The 22,370-nt window shown below is 40.0% G+C and overlaps 1 protein-coding gene across 2 annotated transcripts in view; it reads left to right on the forward strand.

The window, feature by feature from the left end:
- Positions 1-22,370, forward strand: part of usta (uronyl 2-sulfotransferase a) — a 276,356-nt gene that overhangs the window by 226,603 nt on the left and 27,383 nt on the right. For both annotated transcript variants that reach the window (XM_006625869.3, XM_015349170.2), the window contains one exon: positions 292-445. In XM_006625869.3, coding sequence (XP_006625932.2) covers positions 292-445 — 154 coding nt within the window. The remainder of the gene's footprint in view (positions 1-291; positions 446-22,370) is intronic.

The following is a 22,370-nucleotide window of genomic DNA, read 5'->3' on the forward strand; positions in this document are numbered from 1 at the left end:
AACTTAAACTAAATGGCCTCGGTGACCATTGAGGCAATTCATTTGTACGAGGTTTGTACTGCAATGTGGAGCTTACTTTGTTAGAATCTCTTGCTTTCTATTTTCATTTACCTTAACCAGCACAAACCTTAAAATGGTTTTATTAGCATACTATAAATTTTATAAGGTTTGTTGCTGTTACTTTTAATTTAGAGCTGAGATCTGTATTGTGAATCAAACTGTAATGAACGAGATTATCAGAATGTAGTTGCCAAAACCTAACTTATTGTCTAATATACTGTCCTTTCTCAGGTTTAGAATGGAACAGCCTGTGTACATCAATATAATTAGGGATCCCATAAATAGATTTCTGTCAAATTACTTTTTCCGTCGTTTTGGTGACTGGAGAGGAGAACAGAACCACATGATCCGAACTCCAGGCATGAAGGATGAGGAGAGGTATCTAGTAAGTGTTTTCTCTTCTTTTTGGGAACATCTTCATTAATTTTATGTATGTTTATTTGTTAGAATTCAGCATTGTCGGAACTGTGCTGTCCTCCACAGTATACAGTGGTGTGAAAAAGTATTTGCCCCCTTCCTGATTTCTTATTTTTTTGCTAGTTTCTCACACTGAAATGTTTCAGATCATCAAACAAATTGAAATATTAGACAAAAATAACACAAGTAAACACAAAATGCAGTTTTTAAATGAAGGTTTTTATTATTAAGGGAAAACAAATCCAAACCTACATGGCCCTTTGTGAAAAAGTGATTGCCCCTCCCCCTGTTAAAAAATAAATCAACTATGGTTCATCACATCTTTGGAAAGCTGAGTTCAACTTCTCTAGCCACACCCAGGCCTGATTACTGCCACACCTGACAAAGTGAAGTAGACCAAAAGACCCTCAAAAGCTAGACATCATGCTGCGATCCAAAGAAATTCAGGAACAAATGAGAAACAGAGTAATTGAGATTTATCAGTCTGGAAAAGGTTATAAAGCCATTTTTAAAGTTTTGGGACTCCAGCGAACCACAGTGAGAGCCATTATCCACAAATGGCGAAAACATGGAACAGTGGTGAACCTTCCCAGGAGTGGCCGGCCGACCAAAATTACCTCAAGAGCGCAGCGACGACTCATCCAAGAGGTCAGAAAAAACTCCACAACAACATCCAAAGAACTGCAGGCTTCACTTGCCTCAGTTAAGGTCAGTGTTCATGACTCCACCATAAGAAAGAGACTGGGCAAAAATGGCCTGCATGACAGAGTTCCAAGACGAAAACCACTGCTGAACAAAAAGAACATAAAGGCTCGTCTCAGTTTTGCCAGAAAACATCTTGATGATCCCCAAGACTTTTGGGAAAATACTCTGTTGAACTTTTTGGAAGGTGTGTGTCCCATTACATCTGACGTAAAAGTAACACAGCATTTCAGAAAAGGAACATCATACCAACAGTAAAATATGGTGGTGGTAGTGTAATGGTCTGGGGCTGTTTTGCTGCTTCAGGACCTTGAAGACTTGCTGTGGTAAATGGAACCATTTACTGTCTACCAAAAAATCCTGAAGGAGAATGTCCGGCCATCTGTTCGTGACCTCAAGCTGAAGCGCACTTGGGTTCTGCAGCAGGACAATGATCCAAAACACACCAGCAAGTCCGCCTCTGAATGGCTTGAGAAAAACAAAATGAAGACTTTGGAGTGGCCTAGTCAAAGTCCTGACCTGAATCCGATTGAGATGTTGTGGCATGACCTTAAAAAAGCGGTTAAGGCTCGAAAACCCTCCAATGTGGCTGAATTACAACAATTCTGCAAAGATGAGTGGGCCAAAATTCCTCCACAGCGCTGTAAAAGACTCATTGTGGTGCATTGGTAGTTAGTGAAACATACTGTGCATGTTTTATTCCACTTAGTATTGAATATTTATATGGAATTTTACAACTAAAGGGACATTTTAGTAGCTGAGCATAAAAAGAAGAGGAGCATAATGCATCTGAAGGTCATAAACAATATTAATTTATGAACATAAACATTCGAAGATCTGTTCACGGCGAGGGATGAGGACTGCAGCTGACTGTGAGGCAGCTTTCCGGGGACTGCAGGAGGCACTGGTGGGGGCTCCCGTCTTGGCTTTCCCGGATCCGAAGTTGCCTCAGGTGCTAGATACAGATGCCAGTGATACGGGGGTGAGCGCAGTGCTAGCACAGGAGGGGCCGGGCAGTGAGAGGTTCGTCGCGTACTTTAGCCATGTGCTCAATAAGGCCGAGATAAATTATTGTGTCACCTAGAGGGAGTTGCTGGCTGTAGTCTCAGCCGTCCGCCACTTTTAAACCCAGTTTAAACTGCGGACGGACCATGCGTCCCATACCTGGCTGCTCAATTTCAAAGAGCCGGAGGGTCAAATGGCAAGGTGGATTGAGATCCTGCAGGAATAAGACTTCATGGTCGTGCACTATGCGGGGTCTCGCCACCGAAATGGAAACTATCTCGCAGAGGTCCTGTGAGCTATTGCGCCTGGCAGGAGCAGCTTGAGGAGGCTGTCCGTGGCGAGGGGAAAGCGAGCGCCGCGGCCACGTCTCTGAGGCCGTTTGGTGTGGGCCTGACAGACCTGGCAGCTGGAGGCAGACCCCGACATCGGGCCGGTGCTCTGCTGGAAGGCACAGGACACAGACCATGCAGGAGGAGCTCGCCCCTCACCCCAAGTCCATGAAGGCACTCTGCGTACTGTGGGAGGTGGGGGGTGCTGCGCCAGGGATGGCGGGTGCCCTCCAGCTTCGAGGTCAGGTGGCAGCTTGTGGTGCTGTGGTCACTCCGCAGGGCGGTTCTCTGCGCGGTGCATGGCCAGCTGGGCCTAGGGCACTTTGGCTCCGCGAAAACTCAGTGGCGACTCCAAGGCCGCTTCTATTGGGGTATCTGTCACCAGGACGTGGAGTAGTTCTGCCAGACGTCGCGATCTGCATGGCCCAGAAGGGTCCTCCCGGGCATTCACGGGCGCCCCTCCAACAACATCAGGTGGGGGCGCCCATGGAGCGGGTGGTGGTGGACATGCTGGGCCGTTTCTTTTGAAGCGGGCAGCCGCTACGTCCTGATGGCGGTGGACTACTTTATGAAGTAGCCCGAGGCTTATGCCTTCCTGGATCAGAGCAGTAGCCACCATAGCAGATGCCCTGCTGGAGGGAATGTTTGCCAGGCTGGGGGTGCCGGACCACAGCGACCAGGGTCTCGCCTCAGTGGGACTGAGACTGCCACTTATCCCTCGCCCTCTGGGCGTACCGGACCGCTGTGCAGGAGTCCACCAGGTGCACCCCGGCCTGCACACACTTTGGCATTCGGTTCGCCGCCGGGAGGAGTGCTGGCACAGCCGGGCCGGATTAAAAGTGAGACCTGCAGCAGCAGATGCTGTGAGTACACAGCCTCGCCCAAAGCTGCCTGACTCAGGCGGGGGTACAGCAGAAGCAGTACTATGATCTGTGCTGCAGTGGGACCCCTTTCAGACTGGGGGACTTCGTCTGGGTTTACAACCTGCAGCGCCGCAAGGGCTTCAGCCCGAAGTTGGCGCTGGCCTGGGAGGGACCCAGGGAGGTCCTAGAGGTCGTGGGGGAGGTCTGCTACCATGTCCGGTTCGGAAAGAGGGGGAAGGTGGTGGTGCTGCACTGTGACTGCCTGGATCCCTTCCCTTCCAAAGGCTGCAGGATTGTGTACTAGATGTAGACGGGCTATTCAACGCCAGCGGGACGCCAGACCTCTCAGGTGGGGGCAGTAAGGCACATTTGCCTGGTGCTGCGGCTGAAGAGTTCTTGGCTGGGGTGCGTGGCAAGGGGCAGGACAGGAGTAATAGTGGTCAGGGCAGGGACAAGGAAAGCCGCTGACCAGTGCAGCTGATCCACTGCGAAACGGGCATACAGTGTGATGAGATCGCCCGCATTCTTGTAAATAGTTCCCTGGTTACTCACCCCTGTTATACTTGTATCCAATTGCCACCCTATCCCTGTGTAGCTACCCGAATAGACCCCAGTGTGTTGCTCTCTCTCTGGCTCTTGCTTGTTCTCTCTCACTTTCAGTCAGTCTTTTGCTCTGCTGGTGCGCAGTCATGGGAGTGCTGTGCTGGCTGTACCGAAGATTAATAAGAGTGCTGTTTTCTTTACTCAACAAGTGTCTGAGTCACTGAGTCCGTCCTCGTCGAACCCAAAACTATTAAAATATGGAATCGTGTATCTAAAGAAACAAATACCAATATAATTATATTCATGTACTGTAGCACAAACAGTAGTATAAGACTCTATTGATATGTGTATGGCTGTTTCAGTGATTGATATGTCACTGTGTTTGTGGTGTGATGGCTTAAGTGACTGACTGACTGTGACTTGAACACGGTGGGTGTTTAAATCCAGCTTTTGCTATGAGTTTTCTTTTAACAAATAAACATTTCTGTGAAAAACTAAAATTGCAAATATCATGGACACTCTATTTACATTTTTTATATTTCTAAATATCACAACATGTTCGTACTGTATGTACACAGCATTACCGCAGGGTGTAGGGTGCAAACCCATGTGAGCCCCAAAGCCCTACATTAATATAGCGAATTCGCCCGGTTGGGGTACGCGGTGAGGGGCATGGCGGGGAGTAGGAAAGCCGCTGACCAGTGCAGCTGTAAAACAGGCGTACAGTCTGGGGAGATCGCACGTTTTTGTGTAAATAGTTCCCTGGGAGAGTTCTCTCCCTCGCTCTCTCTCTCTCTCTCAGCTCTCAGCTCTCGTGGGAGTGCTGGCTGGCTGGTTGTGCCGAAAAGAAACAGCCATGTTTCACTCCACAAAGTACAGTATGAGTCTTTGTGGCTGTCCTCGCTGAATTCAATACATTATTAATAATATCTTCCGTGTCACATTAACATTGGAATGTTCCTTTTTTACACGTTTAAAAGGAGGCGATACACAAGTGTCCCCCTTTAACCTTTTACAGAGAAATTTCACCAGAGCCTCCAATAATACTCTTCTTGTGTTTAATTTTTAGTTTAGCAGGATTTAAGCTACAGTATATTAATATATATTGTTATTAATTTCTTTAGATACGCAATTCCATATTATATTCCCTATTAATCAAATTCTAAAAATTTCAATATAGTGTCCATTATATTTGCTATTTTTGTTTTTCAAAGTAGCCTTTCAAAGGCTTGAGGCATCTGTTAAATTGCCCCACTGGATAAATTGTTTGTAAAGAAATCTGTTTTACGACTCTTTTCCTCCCCCTTTCATTTTCAAAGTAGAATAGGCAAGCCATTCAGTGAAAGTCAGTTTCCCCCCCACAGACAGACTGAGTAATGTTTTCTTAGAAAAAGAGATACACAATGCAAAGCTGTGTCGGTCTTCACAGTCGAAACGTTCTGTTTTCTCTCTTCTCTTTTCAGCATGGAATAAACCTATTACTTATTCCTTTGCAGACTCCACTACTTATTAGTTATACATTTGAAACACTTTTATTTTTTTTAATTTAACACACATTCCGTACAGAAATAAAATCATGTTTTATACACTTGTAAAGTAGATTAGCAGGTTACTGTCAAAATAGCGCAACGTCCACCACTGCCCAGTGATATAACTTTATTATAAACATGATCTAATACCTGGTGCAGTTTTTACAAAAAACGTTTTTTTAATTAATCAAATCCCAGGTGTGAGTTTATAAAGCCTGAATTATGTTCTATGCTCACGTCTGCGAAACACCTGATCATCTACTCTAAAGATTTCAGTCCTTTGTGTATATTCTAATCGCAGTGGGGGCAGGGTGTGTGGGGACAGGTTAAGGCTGAAATTGAATTGGTGATCTGTGTTCTTCACACCTGAAACACAGTTTTCCAATTACTTGGGCTTCTTTAAAAAAAGCAGGATAAGATCCTCAGATTAATATATTATTAACTACTACATTAGCTAGATTGAGTGAATGGCCTCCTGTTGTTTGTAACCCTTCTAATGGTTTTAGATTCCAGGCACTATTGATAGGTAAATAGCCACCCCCATACTGCACAGCATAGCATAATAGCTAAGTTTAAAAATAAAGAAAACAGTAAAGTACATCTTTTCTCAGGATAACTCCCCTCAGAAAGAAAGCTAAGTAACAGTTTCACAATGCCCAAAAAAGAGTATGTCTTGCAAAAGTGTTAACTTTCAGAAACAATGTGAAACTGAAATTAAACACAGAAAACCCAGAAATTACTGGAAGCACCCCCCATCCCTGTATATTGACTGTCAAATGGTGCAGTATTCCAAAAATTATAATACATTACAGAAAAGATTCACAAACCAACACAAGGTTGTGAAAGGTCAGTGGGCCTGTCTAGAGTGTAGAACACTTGGTTGCAGCATTTTGAATATTGTGCTTGAAAAGCTATTGACTCATGAATAGCACCCCCCTATCCCCATGTACCGCCTCTCTAATGGTGCCACATTGAAAAAATCATAAAAAATAAAGAAAAGTTTCACAGCACAATCCAAGGTTGTGTATGGTGAGGGGGGGCTGTCTGGTGTGTAAAACACTTGGTTGCAGCATTGTGAATGTTATGCTTAAAATGCTATTGTCATTAGGAAGACCATCCTATTCCAGTGAATTATCTGTAGTGTCATCTTCAAAAAATCATTACAAAATAAAGAACAGTTTCACAAGCCAAAACAAAGCTGGGAAAGGTCAGAAGACCTGTCTAGTGTGTGAAACACTTAGTTTCAGCACTGTGGGTGTTGTGCTTAAAAAGCTATTGAGTTATGAAGAAGACCCCACTCTCCCAGTGTATTGCATGTCTAATGGTAACATATTGAAAAAAATCATTTAAAAAAATACTAAAAGAGGTTTCACAGCCCAAAGAAAGGCTTAAAATGATCAGAGGACCTGCTTTATGTGTAACACACTTGCTTGCAGCACTGTGGGAGCTGTGGTTTAAATGCTATTAGCTTGTGAACAGCATGCTACTATCCCAGTGCATAGTGCCACATTAAATAAAAGCACGAGAAAAAGAGGTTCACAACCCAAAGCTGTGTCAGTCTTCTGTGTAAAAAATCAGCTTGAACATCATTGGTGCTGTTTTGAATAAGCTGCTGAGTAAAGAATAGGAATTTTCCTGCAGTCAGCAGTATTGTGTATATATTTGACCTTTACCTGAATGAAAACAGGACAAAGAAAGGGTTTCAGAAATCAAACAAAGCTTTATTCCCGTGCTTACAGTCTGGTTAATTGTTGGTGATTATGGTGATATACAGGTTTTTCGCATGAAGCCGTATTGAGCAGTATTTCTCGCGTTGTGGACTTGTGTACACAGTGGTCCCCCAGTGTTCCAGGTAGTGTGTAATTACGCATCGATAGAAAACCGGAGGTTTACAAAAAGAATTAGCTCACTGATAGTTTTATGTAGAGACTTTCACAAGTCTTTAAAATGCATTTGGTTTGAGGGCTTTCTGTGTTTCCCTTGTGAAGATATGGCCATAAGAATATTCGTGCGTGGTCCAAAAAATGGTGTAAAAACGACATAATGAAGGCTTTGAAGTCAGTCACAATGTACTTTGTACACACAGCAAGTGTTTTCATAACTCTAGGAGGTTTCGTGAAAAGGCTACAGGCGTTCCAAAATCATTTTCGAACATCAAGCTAACCTTACCCCGGTCTTCCACATGGGATCAAACGTGGAAAGATTAGATTGTAATCGTTTTTATTTTATAAATACATTTTACAAAAGTGTCATCTATAGAAAAAAGTTGTATTTTATGCCACTCGATAGTTATATTAATAGTGATAAGCTCTCTATTAAAGCTCAGATAAAAGATCAAACAGCAATATTTCACACACTGGGACTGATCTGTGATCTGTGATGTAGTTGAGTGTGAATTGTGGTGCTCTAGCAGGCTAGCTGGTGTCTGTGTGGTTTGGGCTGGCTGGCTGTGCCAAAAAATAAACAAAACCGGTTTAACAACTCTTAAGCATACTGTAGTTTTTGTTAACACAACTTTATCAGTGAAAAGGCACTTTTCCTCCTCCCTACATTCTCAGAGTAGAATAGGCTACCTTCCAATGAAAGACAGTCCCCTTTCCCCCCACGGACAGACAAATTTTTTCACTGCCTATTATTTGACTAGCTATTCAGAGGGAAAGGCGGTGATGAGGCAAGCATGCTCTTTAGATATGCGATTCCATATTATATTCCCTGTTAATCAAATTCTAAAAGTATTTTGTTAATGCCGATAATGAGCGAATTTGCAGAAATGGTTAAAACATTATCACTTTTCACAAAGTATATAAACAATATGGTCAGATAAAGCACGTAAAAACATTTCCAAAATAATAATTACATTCTGGAAAGTATTAGTTTCTTTTAATAATAATTATAATTGCTTACACTTATACAGGTGCAGCCATTCAAAGTGTGCGGCACAGACACGTGATTGGTTGACCGACAGGGGCACTCGTGGTGCGTTGGTTGGTCGTAGAAAGATTTAAATGTCTTTACTGTGCCCGTTTTAGTATTGAATATTTATATGGAATTTTACCACTGAAGGGAAATCTTAGTAGCTGAGCATAAAAAGAATAGGAGCGTAACGCATGTGAAGGCCATAGATGATATTAATTTTGGGAACATAAACATACAGTATTACAGTATGTAAACTGTTGTAGTGGTTTGATGGGTTTACTGAGACAATTATTAATTGTAGCAGTAATCACGAGGTTGTTCGTTGGGGCTTTTAGAAAATCAATCGTCAGAACAACTAACAACGCACACACACGGGTTCAATACACGAGATACATTTATTAATATAAATTGTGCACCAAACATATATTAGTCTGCCTGGATATGAGCGGCAGACCTTACTGTGAGGGTTATCAATATACAAGGTATATAATCTCGAAGAGATGCAAACACAAAGAGATACACAACAGAGAATATATGTCAATATATATCGTTCGGTTACCAAATCGCTAATCAGTGTTGTTACCCACTGTTACACTGTTAAAGTGTAACAGTAAATACATTACTCATGAATTAAATTGATAACAACTTGTGTGGAGGTACAATTGAATTCTCGAGACGCAATGTAGAACATGGGGTTTACTTATCCACTGTGTATGGATTTGGAATTTCCTGGCAGGAACACCAAGCCAGCTGACAGGCTCTGTTGCAGTCTCTGTTCCAGCGGTTATCCAATGGGCGTTGTCCCGGCGTCATCTGGCTACCGGCCAACCAGTCGAGGTGCAGCTCGGAGTAGGACGGGCGGAGGAATCTGACTGCAGCGCGCAGGGCAGTCGTTGCTCCGAGGGGATCTACCAGCAGTCCGGCTGGCTAGTAGAAAGTCTCTATGCACAGAGTGTGACCGCGAGTCCTCACAAGTCACTCTTTTGCCTGGGAAGAAGCTGGTTCGTTCCTGGTCCAGCGCTGCTTCTGAATAAGCTATTCAGGTTGTCGACGAGGGTCCAACTGTAGGCTGCCGTTGATCAAGCGGAGCATTCACGTTGGTAGAATTCTGAGTACGTACGGGATCCTCGGCCTCGCGCTTAGAACAAAGTCCAAGTCCCTTTGCAGACAACAGCAGTTGTCACGTGATTGTCTCAGGATGCGCGAAAAAATGGCCAAGGAGAGCCCCGATCTGAGCTTGCACTCCCTTTTTGACCAAGACACAGATGTGTGCTGATTGGTTGAGAGTTTGGCGGGCATTGGAGACCCACGTGGTATTACCACGCCCTGCCAGTCCCTGATTGGTTGGTCAAGGTGAGATATGAGTCACTTACTCTTGACACTTAGGAATGCAGTCCAGATGTCCATTCGGCACTCCCTAGACAGATAGGCACCAATGGATGACCATTGATCATGATAGCCAGGATTAGCTAAGTGCATCCCCGTCTGGGAGCTGTTTCTTATCAAAAGAAAACATCTTAAATCAGCCTGCATGAATACTTTCTCTGTGGCTGCACCACAGAGATGGATGGTGAGACGGGGCCTCATTTAGGACAGCATACTAACGCTTAATTCTGTCTTATTAACAAGCATTGCCGCTACACTGTATATGGCTGGTCTCTGTACTTTAAAGAAAAAATACACACCAGTATTCCATTTCTCCCTAAACATTTTAAGCATCGAAGTCTTTAACTAACGTGAAATAGCGTGTATAAAAAGTGGTAATTTTAAGCTTTTCTGCTAATATAATATGGAATCGCGTATCTAAAGAAATTAATAACGATATAATTATATTCATATACTGCAACACAGTAATACACGCCAGGTGGTCTAGGTGCCGGATTAGTAACCCACAGGTTGGCTGTTCAAATCCAGCTGGTGCTGTGACTTTTCTTTTAACAAACATTTCTTTGAAAAAATAGAATAGCAATATTATGGACAATTAATTGACAATAAATATAGAAAAGGACATATTAAATTTGGGAAATAGTAATATGTAAATAGTTCCCTGGTTCTGCACCCCTGGGTGTTTCTCTCTCTCTCGTTCGTTCGCTCGTTCGCCCTCCCCTTTCTCTCTCAATTCAATTAAAGGTGCTTTATTAGCATGACCAATGGGTACAATCAGTGTTGCCAAATTACCAATAGAAGCCATATACAGTACAGTTTATATAATATGTTTATGTTCCTAAATTAATATCGTTTATCAGAATGTGAAAGGCATGGTGAACCAGAGTAATACTTTGAGTTTACAGCTTGTCCAAGGTCATTCATGATTAATTATTAATATTATTATACTATTAGTAATATCTTCGTAAAGACGCATAAATTGATGCATAAAATATTTCTGCATAATTGAAATATTTATGATAAAGGTGGTAGATTGTGTACTTTTGTCCAACTGAGCAATATTGCTTTCATAAAATATACCAACGTTTTAATGCTTAATGATTAACATGCTGTAATACACAGTATAAATTTAAAAGTGTAAAGAGTATACAACTTAAATTCTTAATTGAATAGTGTCCCTCACCAGTAATCAGGATTCAAAACCGGGTGTTTTCTGGTGACAGCTCAAATGCTGTACATGAGAGGTTAAGCTTTATTAGCTCCACCTGGTGGTTTTTTAAGGTGATTCCAGATACTATTAACATAATCTAATTTGCATGCAGTAAAATGCGGTATGATGTGAAATGACGCGTTTTGATGCGAAACGCCCACCGCCTTGTGCCGCAGCATACTCCGCTCATTTTGAATGGCTGCATCTGTATACTGTCTCTCTCTGATGCAGCAATCCGCTGGTCAGGTGACTGAGGGCTTGCCAGCACGGTGACATCACTGTGTAGTGTGCTCTCACGAGGCACCAGTTCTGTAGGGGTTTGGGCATTTACTGGGACAATTATAAATTGTAGCACTAAGTCACAAAATTGATTCTTTTAATGGCCTTAGAATCCAACCATGCGATATAACTCAAACGACGCACACACACAGATACTAATACACAAGAATACATTTATTAATACATGTATATACGTTAATATGCATATACACCTAACAGATCTTATCGTGAGGGTTATCAGAATACAAAAGATATATACAGATGCAGCCATTCAAAATGGGTGAGGTATTTCGCGGCATACCCCGGTGGGCGTGTCACAGTATCACGCGGTATCACGCGTGTCACGTGTGTCACGTGACTAACTATCCGGCGTCGCCTTGTAAAACCGCCAGGGGGAGCTTAACCTCTCATGTACAGCATTCGAGCCTTTAATTTTGAACTGTGTATTACAGCATGTTAATCATCAGTCATTCAAATGTTGGTATATTTTATGAAAGCAAGATTGCTCAGTTGGACAAAAGTACACAACCTACCTTTATCAGAAATATTTATGCATCAAAGCCTTTACTGAAGATATTACTAATAGTATTAATAATGGATGACTTTGGACAAGCTGTATACTCAAAGTATAATTTCTTTAGCACATTTGTACAAGCACTTGGAATCTGTCCAAGCCATACTTTGTCAGGCATTTTGTTTTACTTCAACGGGGCATAAAAACTTCCTTGCTTTTAACAGGGCGTTTCATAATTTTCTAGCTACGAAAATGATTTAAAATGCGACACCTATCATTCAACTAGAGCTTAAAATATCACAAGGAAAAATACACACCGGTATTCCATTTCTCCCTAAACATTGTAAGCTTCGAAGTCTTTAACTAACGTGATACCGGAGTCAACAAGCATACTTTTAGAATTTGATTAAAGGGGAATATAATATGGAATCGCGTATCTATCCTTTATTTTTAAAGTAGGCTCAGATTTCAACTATAGATCGTATTATTATAAACTTTCTTGGAAAAATGTATTTTATGTAAACCATGTTTGCTATTAATTCATTTAGGGCTAAAATACGTTCATTGTCTTCTAATCGAGTCGAGTTGACATTGGAAGCCTGCCACACCCGGACTGTTAAACCAACGCATTAGCACGTCAAAGCCCATTGAGCCAGTATTGGCTTTAGTATCCCCCCCTTCTCCCCTCAATTCAATTCAATTCAAGGTGTTTTATTTGCATGACAGATGGGTACAAGCAGTGTTGGGTACTGTATGTATATTGTAACGCTTACGGCAGACAGGCACTGTGTAGGAGCCGACGCACCAGAGCAGCGCCTGCAATTCTTATATTTATAACTTAGTTTTTAAAATTAGTCAAGCAATACGAAGCATCTCCTTTTACTTAGTGCCTGAGCATACTGCAACGCGTGTGAAGCCCATAAACGATATTAATTTTGGAACTTAAACATACAGTATATGGCTGGTCTCGGTACTTTAAAGAAAACATACACACCAGTATTCCATTTCTCCCTAAACATTTTAAGCATCGAAGTCTTTAACTAACGCGATACCGGAGTCAACAAGCATACTTTTAGAATTTGATTAAAAGGGAACATAATATGGAATCGCGTATCTCCAGAATTTAAAGACTAGACAATCGCAAACTCGTTTTCAATAAAATTATTTTATTCATTCAGCAGTTTGTGAGAGGGACATCCAGCAGGGAGAGACACACACACCGGTTTTCATTGACAACATTGTTTTTTTTTCAATTCCTCTTGTCTAACAGGAATGTTTTGTTTGTGGACAGACTGTTAGACAAGAGGAAAAGACCGCCTCCTCCTACGAAGCATTTCGTTGATCCGATCACGAATTCTTTTCCAGTCGTACGCAGCAAGGGTTGAGAATCTCCGATTCACCATCGTACTAATGGTTTCCCGGAGATTGGGTTAAAAAAAAACATACTAACAACTGTGCCATCCTACTCCTTAGTTAATACATTTTATTATTCATAAACAGTTAACATTGTTAGCAAAATATTTTGAATTATATTTAACCCTATTTTTTCTTTAGTTTTCTATTTAACTTATTATATGATAGTCAGACTTAATGTATATTTGAACAATGAAAATATATTTTTACAAGATTTTACATTAAGCACTTAAAATTAATATGGTTAATAATAGTAAACTGTAACATGCTGTAACAAGATCGGTTACAAGAAGAAAATGCTTTCAGAGAAAATGTTTCAACCAAACCTGTTCCCACACACCCCGCCCCCACTACCATTAGAATATACACAAACATTTTAGCGTTTCATTCTGAGCAGAAGACCCTCACACCTGAAGAGTGCTGGCTGTGACGAATTAAACCGGTTTTACAGGTTTCAATCACAGACCATGTAACACCGTATTTGATAACGCTTTAAAAACGCTATAAAATAATGTGACTTGGCACAGAACAAGTTAACAACACAGTACAAAGATAAATGCTGACCATGACTTTAGAAGCATAAATTGCCTTACACTCAATTTAAACACAAGCTGTCTTTAGCCCTCTAAGCTGGTTCATACAGAAATGTAGAGATCTAGGCTCAGATCACACAGCTTCATTAGCGAATACATATGCAGGACAACTAGAGAAGACGTTTTACAGAGGATGGATTTTTAGAAACATCCCATCAGACATCCCATCATATTCACAACGTGAAATCTAGAAAATAATATTACGTAACCAAAATCCGCAATATGGAAACAGAACCTGTGTAATTGTTGATAGATGATGTACTCGTAACATTTTTTCAAGACGAACTACAACATTTAAAAAATGACTTGTATGTACTTGATATCTCTAATCAATCCACGGGTCCCAGCACAAAACGAAACTAAAACGCATACCGTTTCTCGCTTCTTATTGCTCAAAAGTAATTTGACCGTATGAAATGCATAATATAAACCTAGAAACATATACGTGAGCAGTACTTAAGCACTGTAGTATCGGTGTTAAGACATAACTCTCAAATACTGTAAATCAAGTTAAAAATATCTCAAGACCGATTCTGGTCATAATGAAACCATGCAAGGGAGTTTTTATGTCCGTTGCAGTTCTTTTGCAACATGAATATAATTATATCGTTATTAATTTCTTGAGATACGCGATTCCATATTATATTCCCTTTTAATCAAATTCTAAAAGTATGCTTGTTGACTCCGGTATCACGTTAGTTAAAGACTTCGAAGCTTACAATGTTTAGGGAGAAATGGAATACCGGTGTGTATTTTTTTCTTTAAAGTACCGAGACCAGCCATATACTGTATGTTTATGTTAAGATTTCTCTTCAGTGGTAAAATTAGATATGAATATTCAATACTTAAACGGGCACAGTTAAGACATTAAATATACATATACATATTGTATACAGTACAGTTTGCATACGGTAATATGTTTATGTTACGCGATTAAAAAATAAATAAATAAAACTGGAAGGTCCAGCACCACCATTATGTTTATATGGTTGTTTTTGTTGGTTGGTTGTTATTATGGTTAATAATAATACGATCTATAGTTGAAATCTGAGCCTAAATAAAAAGAAAAAGCAAGTGATTAGGTTTATGAGCAATCTAATTACTTATTCGTTTAAAACGCTATATAAAATAAAGTTTATTATTAAATTGCTGGACAGAGCGGTGAACATTATTATGCATAAGACAAAGATAACGATCCTGATCAGTTTAGAAATCTGTGTACGCTGTAAGGTTTTTACTTCTTAAACTTTTAAAATACACGTTTTGAATAGAAAGAAATCCTCTTCCTGGTAGTGTGTATAGCACGCCAGCACGTCTTTTTTCTCCAATCAGAGGGGTGTCAGATAGTGTCAGCCAATCACCATTCTGCGTTGGGTAGCAACGGGTGACTGTTCTCAGGCGGAAGATGTAAACAGCTTAATGTTCGTGTTAAATATTTTTTTTTAAATTCAACTAAACGGGCACAGTTAAGACATCAAATATACATATACATACTGTATACAGTACAGTTTGCATACGGTAATATGTTTATGTTACGCGATTAAAAAATAAATAAATAAAAATGAAAAGTCCAACACCAGCTGGATTCGAACACACAACCTGCCGGTTGGTAGTCACGCACCTAGACCAGTAGGCTACAAGACAGCTCACATAATCAGGTAGGCGAAACAGCCTTACACAGTCCTGCCGCAGTACACGGCTATAATCATACCGTTATTAAATTCTTTAGATACGCGATTCCATATTATATTCCCTTTTAATCAAATTCTAAAAGTATGCTTGTTGACTCCGGTATCACGTTAGTTAAAGACTTCGAAGCTTACAATGTTTAGGGAGAAATGGAATACTGGTGTGTATTTTTTTCTTTAAAGTACCAAGACCAGCCATATACTGTATGTTTACGTTCCAAAATTAATATCGTTTATGGCCTTCACACGCGTTACAGTATGCTCCTATTCTTTTTATGCTCAGCTACTAAGATTTCCCTTCAGTGGTAAAATTCAATATCTACAACGGGCACAGTAAAGACGTTTACAGTAAGTCTTTCTACGATAGACCAACGGACCACGAGTGCCCCTGTCGGTCAACCAATCACGCACCGCGGTATCGCGTGTCATCTTACCTGCGGTATCTGTACTGCGGTGTCTGTACCGCGCACTTTGAATGGCTGCATCTGTATTTATTCAGTTACAAAGAGTTACACGTATCAAGAGGACATATGTTGAGTATATCATTCATTTAGACCGTTTCGTAATTGAACTTGGTTACAACTTCTACATTAGATACTCAAAACAAGTACATAACTCTTAGGAATTAAATTGATATCATCTGGTTAGGATAACAATTGAATTCTCGAGCAGTAATGCAGTGAAGTTGAATACTCATCCAATCTCTGGGGATTCAGATCTCCTGCGGGCACAAAGAAACAGCTGCAGGCTTGTTGCTGTCCAATCCGCGCTCTCTGGTTCGGTGCCAAGCAGTGGCCGTGGTGTTGCGGCTTGCAACATGGTGGAGATCCCTTGATTCTCTGCGCTGCTCTCTGAAGACCGGCTAGTTAGTGTTGGCTTTAACTAGCGAAGTTTGTGCACAGGAGAAAAGTTATTGTGAGTCCCAGCGGGTCAGGAAGAGGACCGGTTTGTTCCTGATGAAGCTAGTTCTGAATACTGATTCACCTGTCCACAGTTCTGAGCTGTTCACGAGGCTTGCTGCTGATGCTAACCTCGGGTGGATCCTTTGGTTACTCGTGGCTACCTCCACTCTCGACTCTTAGAACAAAACAAAGTTCTGGCACTCGGAAAAAACTGGCCATTACATGGTTGTCCGGGCTGAGTCTCAGGATGGTCAGGAGGCGCGCTGCGAGAATGTCCTGCCCTTGGGAGCCTTTCTGCTCCTGGGCCGTCCTGCCCTGGAATTCTTCAGAATAGTCTCGCACCCCTGGAATTCTCTTTTGAATAGTTTTGGAGCTCTGTGTTGCCTGTTTTTACCTGGAGGAACTTCAGCTCGTTCATTGGCTGAAAGTTTCATGGGCATGAGAGACCCACGTGGATTACTCGGCCCTACCAGTCCCTGTTTAGCTGATGATGAGTAACTATGCCCTCTGACTTTGGGGTTGTAAACCACTTGGATGAGGCTCTCCCTTGGAATCTTGCAGACTTTTAGGCGCCAATGGATGACCATTGATCATGATAGCCAGGCTTAGCTAAGTGCATCCCCATTTGGGACCTGTCCCTTATCAAAAGAAAACATCTTTAATCAGCCTGCATGAATAGCTTCTCTGTGGCTGCACCACAGAGATGAAGAGAGAGATGGAGCCTCACGGGCAAGGGAGCAGAAAACTTAATTCTAAGTTTTTTAAAATCCTGTATTTTAATAAACCTCGCTGCTACAACTGCCTTTCATATGAATAGGAGGGACCTGGTCTGTCAGTGTTGAGGGCAGATCTCACTGTAGATCACTGACTGCTTCCCTGTTGAGTGATGTTAGAGAACTGGGTTCAATTCCCCAGCTGGCAGCATTGGGGGAAAAGTAAAAGCGCTACATTATTAATACTGTGTCGTCTTAACTAACTCTTAATAATTCAGTTTCGCATGAGCTAACATTCAAGTTTATTCCCCCAGAGAGTACATGAATATAATTATATCCTTATTAATTTGTTTAGATATGTGATTCCATATTATATAATATGGATAATCAAATTCTAAAAGTATGCTTTTGTTTATGCCAATAACGAGCGAATTCACAGAAAAGGTTAAAACATTTTCACTTTTCACAAAGTATATAAACTTAATATGGTCAGAAGGAGCACGTAACAAAAATTGCCAAAATAACCACATGTAAGACTTTGAAGCTTAAAATGTTTAAGGAGAAAGTGGAATACTGGTGTGTATTTTTTTTCTTTAAAATACCAACACTAGCCATATACAGTTTACATAATATGTTTATGTTCCTAATTTAATATCATTTATGACCTTCAGACGAGTTATGCTTCTCTGCTTAGCTACCAAAATTTACCTTTAGTTGTAAAATTCCATATAAATATAATACTAAGTGGATTAAAACATGCACAGTAAAGAGATTAAATGATTAAATTGTTTCACTAACAACCAATGCACCAAGACCGCCCCTGTCGGTCATTTTGGCCAGCCAATCACGTACCACAGTACAACACAGTGACCTGTGGGTAATTGGTGTGGTACAGGGTTGAACCGTGCATTTTGAAAAGCTGCATCTGTAGTTACAAGTAGGGGGTTATGAAAATAGCGGGTATCAGATATTACAAAGCAGATACATCAATAAATAAGATAAAAAATCACAACCCCCCAAGTTGTAAAGATTTTTGCAACCCAAGTGGTTGATACAGTGTAATTGGATGCACCTAAATTCTTTGTTCTCTGGCACAGCTTTGGTGAAAAGAGTAATAAGTCAGGCAGACTGGGTAAAACTAATATTTATTATAATACGACAATTTCATAATTACAGTAATGACAACATACACACAATTTTAATGCTACATAATGCCTAAAAAGCCCACAAAAGGGATAAAGGTGCCTTGTAAATTAAAGAGAACATGAAATATGAATATGAAAATTAAACAGAATATGTAGCATCGACCCAGATGCTACAAAATTAATGGGAAATCTACAGTAACTCCCTATTCCAAAAATCCACCCAATAACCAGGAGAATCTGTTTTAACCTATACAGGAATTCAGAGTTACTTTAAAAACAACAGAATGGCAAGCTCAAATGCTTCATACTGTTATTGGTTGGAAATTCTTTATACTGTCATGGGTTCAAATGCTTAACTCGAATTTGGACTGATCAGAACTATGTAATTTTTTCATTTATAATTTACTTAATCAGTTTAATCTGTTTCAGAAAGCTTGAGACAGATTTTCATATTTTCTATTTTAATAAATTGTGTCAAATGCGTGTTTATGTGTCAAATACGCAGCATACGTACTTAGCTACATCTATACAGTGCATACTAATACTTGATTGGACACAAGTACTACTATGTATTAGAGGTCTGTTACCCGGTCTGACCCCAATGGGGCCTGACAAAGTACCGGGTTCGGGTTGGTTTTTCACTTACTACTCCAGGTTGGGGTTTGTTGAAAATTAATTATTATTTATGTTTTAAATTTATTTTTATTAGAAGAAATTCATAACTCATTTTGTGTGCTCGCTCGCTCGTTCTCTCTCTTCGTATTTGTGTAACAGAGCCTAGCTTGCTAATGGTTATCAGCCGTTCCCCACTTTCAAAAGTATTACAGATTTATAAAATACCAGTTTTTCTCAGCGCACGCCATTTTCTGTCAATCAACTCAAGCACACAGCAGCCAAGCAAAGCATTGTAAAACTGCATCTGTGAGAATCCATCTCCTTGTGTGCATGTTTGTCTACTTGCTCTGAGAGGAAAAGAGAGTGACCGATTTCGGGCTTGGTCAGGTCGGGTCTTAAGGCCTCGGGTTTGGGCTTCAATTTCATGCCCGTGCAGGCCTCTACTATTTACATACAGATGCAGCCATTCAAAACAAGCTGGCGATACCGCATTATTTTCCGGTGCGCTTGACGCAGTATACTGCAAGTTACGGTATTAATGCCGTATATTCTCGCATAGTGCCGCATGATACCGCATGATACTGCAAATAAAACAGTAGTATCCTGAATTTCTGCAAGGTGGAGCTAATAAAGTTCAACCTCACATGTTTGAGCTGTCGCCATCAAAGTCTTTACGGAAGATATTACTAATAGTATTTACAGTATAATGAATGACCTTGGACAAGCTGTAAACTCAAAGTATTGCCCTGGTCCACATTCACCATGCCTTGTACATGCTCATAGAAGATATTGATTTAGGAACATGTATACTGTACTGTATACAGTATGTATAGGTATATTTAATGTATTTACTGTGCCCATTTAAGTATTGAATATTTATATGGAATTTTACCGCAACGTGTGTGAAATCCATAAACGATATTAGTTTTGGAACATAAACATACAGTATGTAAACTGTATATGGCTGGTCTTGGTACTTTAAAGAAAAAATACACACCAGTATTCCATTTCTCCCTAAACATTTTAAGCATCGCAGTCTTTAACTAACGTGAAATAACATGTTTATAAAAAGTGGTAGTTTTAAGCCTTTCTGTGAATAAACCGGAGCTCGATACCGGAGTCAACAAGCATACTTTTAGAATTTGATTAATAGGGAATATAATGTGGAATCGCATATCTAAAGAAATTAATAATGATATAATTTGGTTTCTGTCAAAGCGCAATGAAACCTATAACTTGATTCTTATGGACGCCCGGTCCCACCAGGGATTAAAGAAAAACATGGAATACAGTAACTATGTTCATGCACAAACAGTAGCATGTTACATTATTAATTTGGGGATCTCCTCTTGCCAGAAAGCGCTAAATTGCATTTTGAGTGCGGTTTTTGACTTTTTTTAAATTATAACCTATACATAAGCTGATACTGTTTAGACTTTTAATTATTTTAAACTGTATTTCAGCAGCACAATGCACAATGCAACGTAAATCGCTACCTTTGTCTTCTGCGTAATAATGTTCAGAAATAAGAAATAAGATTGCTCATAAATGCGCCTTATGATAAGGTTGTTTAATGACAAAGTATTGTTTATCTCATGGCTAAATAGTCTAGCCAAAAAGAGAAAACATCGACTTTGTTTAAACTCCAGCGAAAGTATTAGTGGTTTTTAATTACTATACTGTTATGGTACATGACTTTGCTAAAATGTATTTAAAAATAAAAACGATTACAAACGCCAGCAGAGAGAGAGAGAGAGACACACAGTTTTTCATTGTCAAAAAGTAATTGTTTTTTACTTTGTCAGCACCCAGACAAACGCAAACGCGTTTTTAATAAAATGCTTTTATTCATTCTTAATCAGACTAACTTTCCCGAATGTCCCCCGCCCCGGTCAAAAAAGGGAAATTTCAGTAGCTAAGCATAAAACACAGAGGAGCATAACGAAGGTCAAAAAGGTCATAAACGATATTAATTTAGGAACACAAACATATTATGTAAACTGTATGTTGCTGTTATTGGTATTTTAAAGAAAAAATACACACCAATACTCAATTTCTCCCTAAACAGTGGGAGGGGGGAACAACAGCCGTGTGGAATGCTACAGAACCCCAAACAGGCAATACACACTAGCTGAATATTTGACCAAGATATCCAGACACAGCTGTATGAGCTCCACCAGTAAAACTCAAAGTATTATGCTGGTCCACACTATTTGTAACGACTTATTTTTTCATCGACAAAAAGTAACACCCACCACAGCATTCCGTTGATCTAACTAACAAGGATGGGACATTAGCTAGCCAATATGATAAAGGAATAACTTTTTTATTTATTTCTTTAGCACATTTGAACATTTCCATCGATTGTACAAGCACTGAAAAACTGTTCAATCCCTAGTTCGTCAGGCATTTTCTTTTACTATAAGAGATATAAAAACTCCCTTGCTTTTAACAGAGCGTTTCATAATTTCTAACAATGGAAATTATTTAAACTGCAACACTTTTATCATTCAGCGAGAGCTCAAAATATCACAAGGATCCTCAAGAGATCAACAAAGAAATAGAAAAAGATAAGTGTACTGTATAAGATACTGTCCATGGGAATCCAAGCTTTTTTATCCGCGCTAAGTAGTCTTTAATATTTCTTCATTACACAGTGAAGTCAAAATTACGGGATGTGCCTATATGTACACTGGGCAAACGTTCCGAGGTGAAATTCTTCCAGCACGGTATTTTTGGTGCGCCCTCTCTTTAAAGCCCTGGCCAAATATGAAGATAGTACGTACAGTTATAATTCAAACTGAATTAAAAACTACACATCCCAGTTACCATGGTGGTGCTTGTGATCATTGCGTTTAACCAACGAAACAGGGCAGAAAAACAGTCACATGATTTTGGGGCTGAGTTTCGAAAGCTTAACCTATCAGCAAGACAGCAAAGACATTTTTCCAAGAAAGTTTAGCCTTAGTCACTAATGAAACCACTAAATAAAGACATAAATATAGAAATGGACAATTAATTGACTTTTGTATTTCTAAATATCACAACATGTTCGAATCCAAGTCATTTTTAATAACAATGGGTAATCTGGGTAAACTATCACAAAGCTTTAGAGAACTTAACATTTTTATTATCAACAAATTGTAAATACGACGTTTACATTGGCGTTATTAATTTTTTATTTGAGTATATGGAGGATTGTGAGAGCAGACCCCCCCCCCTCTTAGGCTACATTTTTATTAAGAAATGGAGGCTGTATGCGTTACAATATAAACATTTACTGTCAAACTTTAAATCAACAGTTGATTTAAAGACGGTCTGTCAAACTGCAATGAAACACAATGTTGTTGTTGTTGTTATTGTTGTTTTTATCCTGTAAAGCATTTTGAGAAGCCGCCTTTAAAGGCGCTATATAAAGGCGTTGATTCTTATGGAATGTGTTTTCTATGGAATAAAAGCATGGAATAAACCTATTACAGTACTTGATTCTTATGGATGCCCGGTTCCGCCGGGGATTCAAAATAAAACATGGAATCACGTGTCTAAGT

Source organism: Lepisosteus oculatus, chromosome 2 (genome assembly GCF_040954835.1).
Source record: "Lepisosteus oculatus isolate fLepOcu1 chromosome 2, fLepOcu1.hap2, whole genome shotgun sequence".
Classification (NCBI taxonomy): domain Eukaryota; kingdom Metazoa; phylum Chordata; class Actinopteri; order Semionotiformes; family Lepisosteidae; genus Lepisosteus; species Lepisosteus oculatus.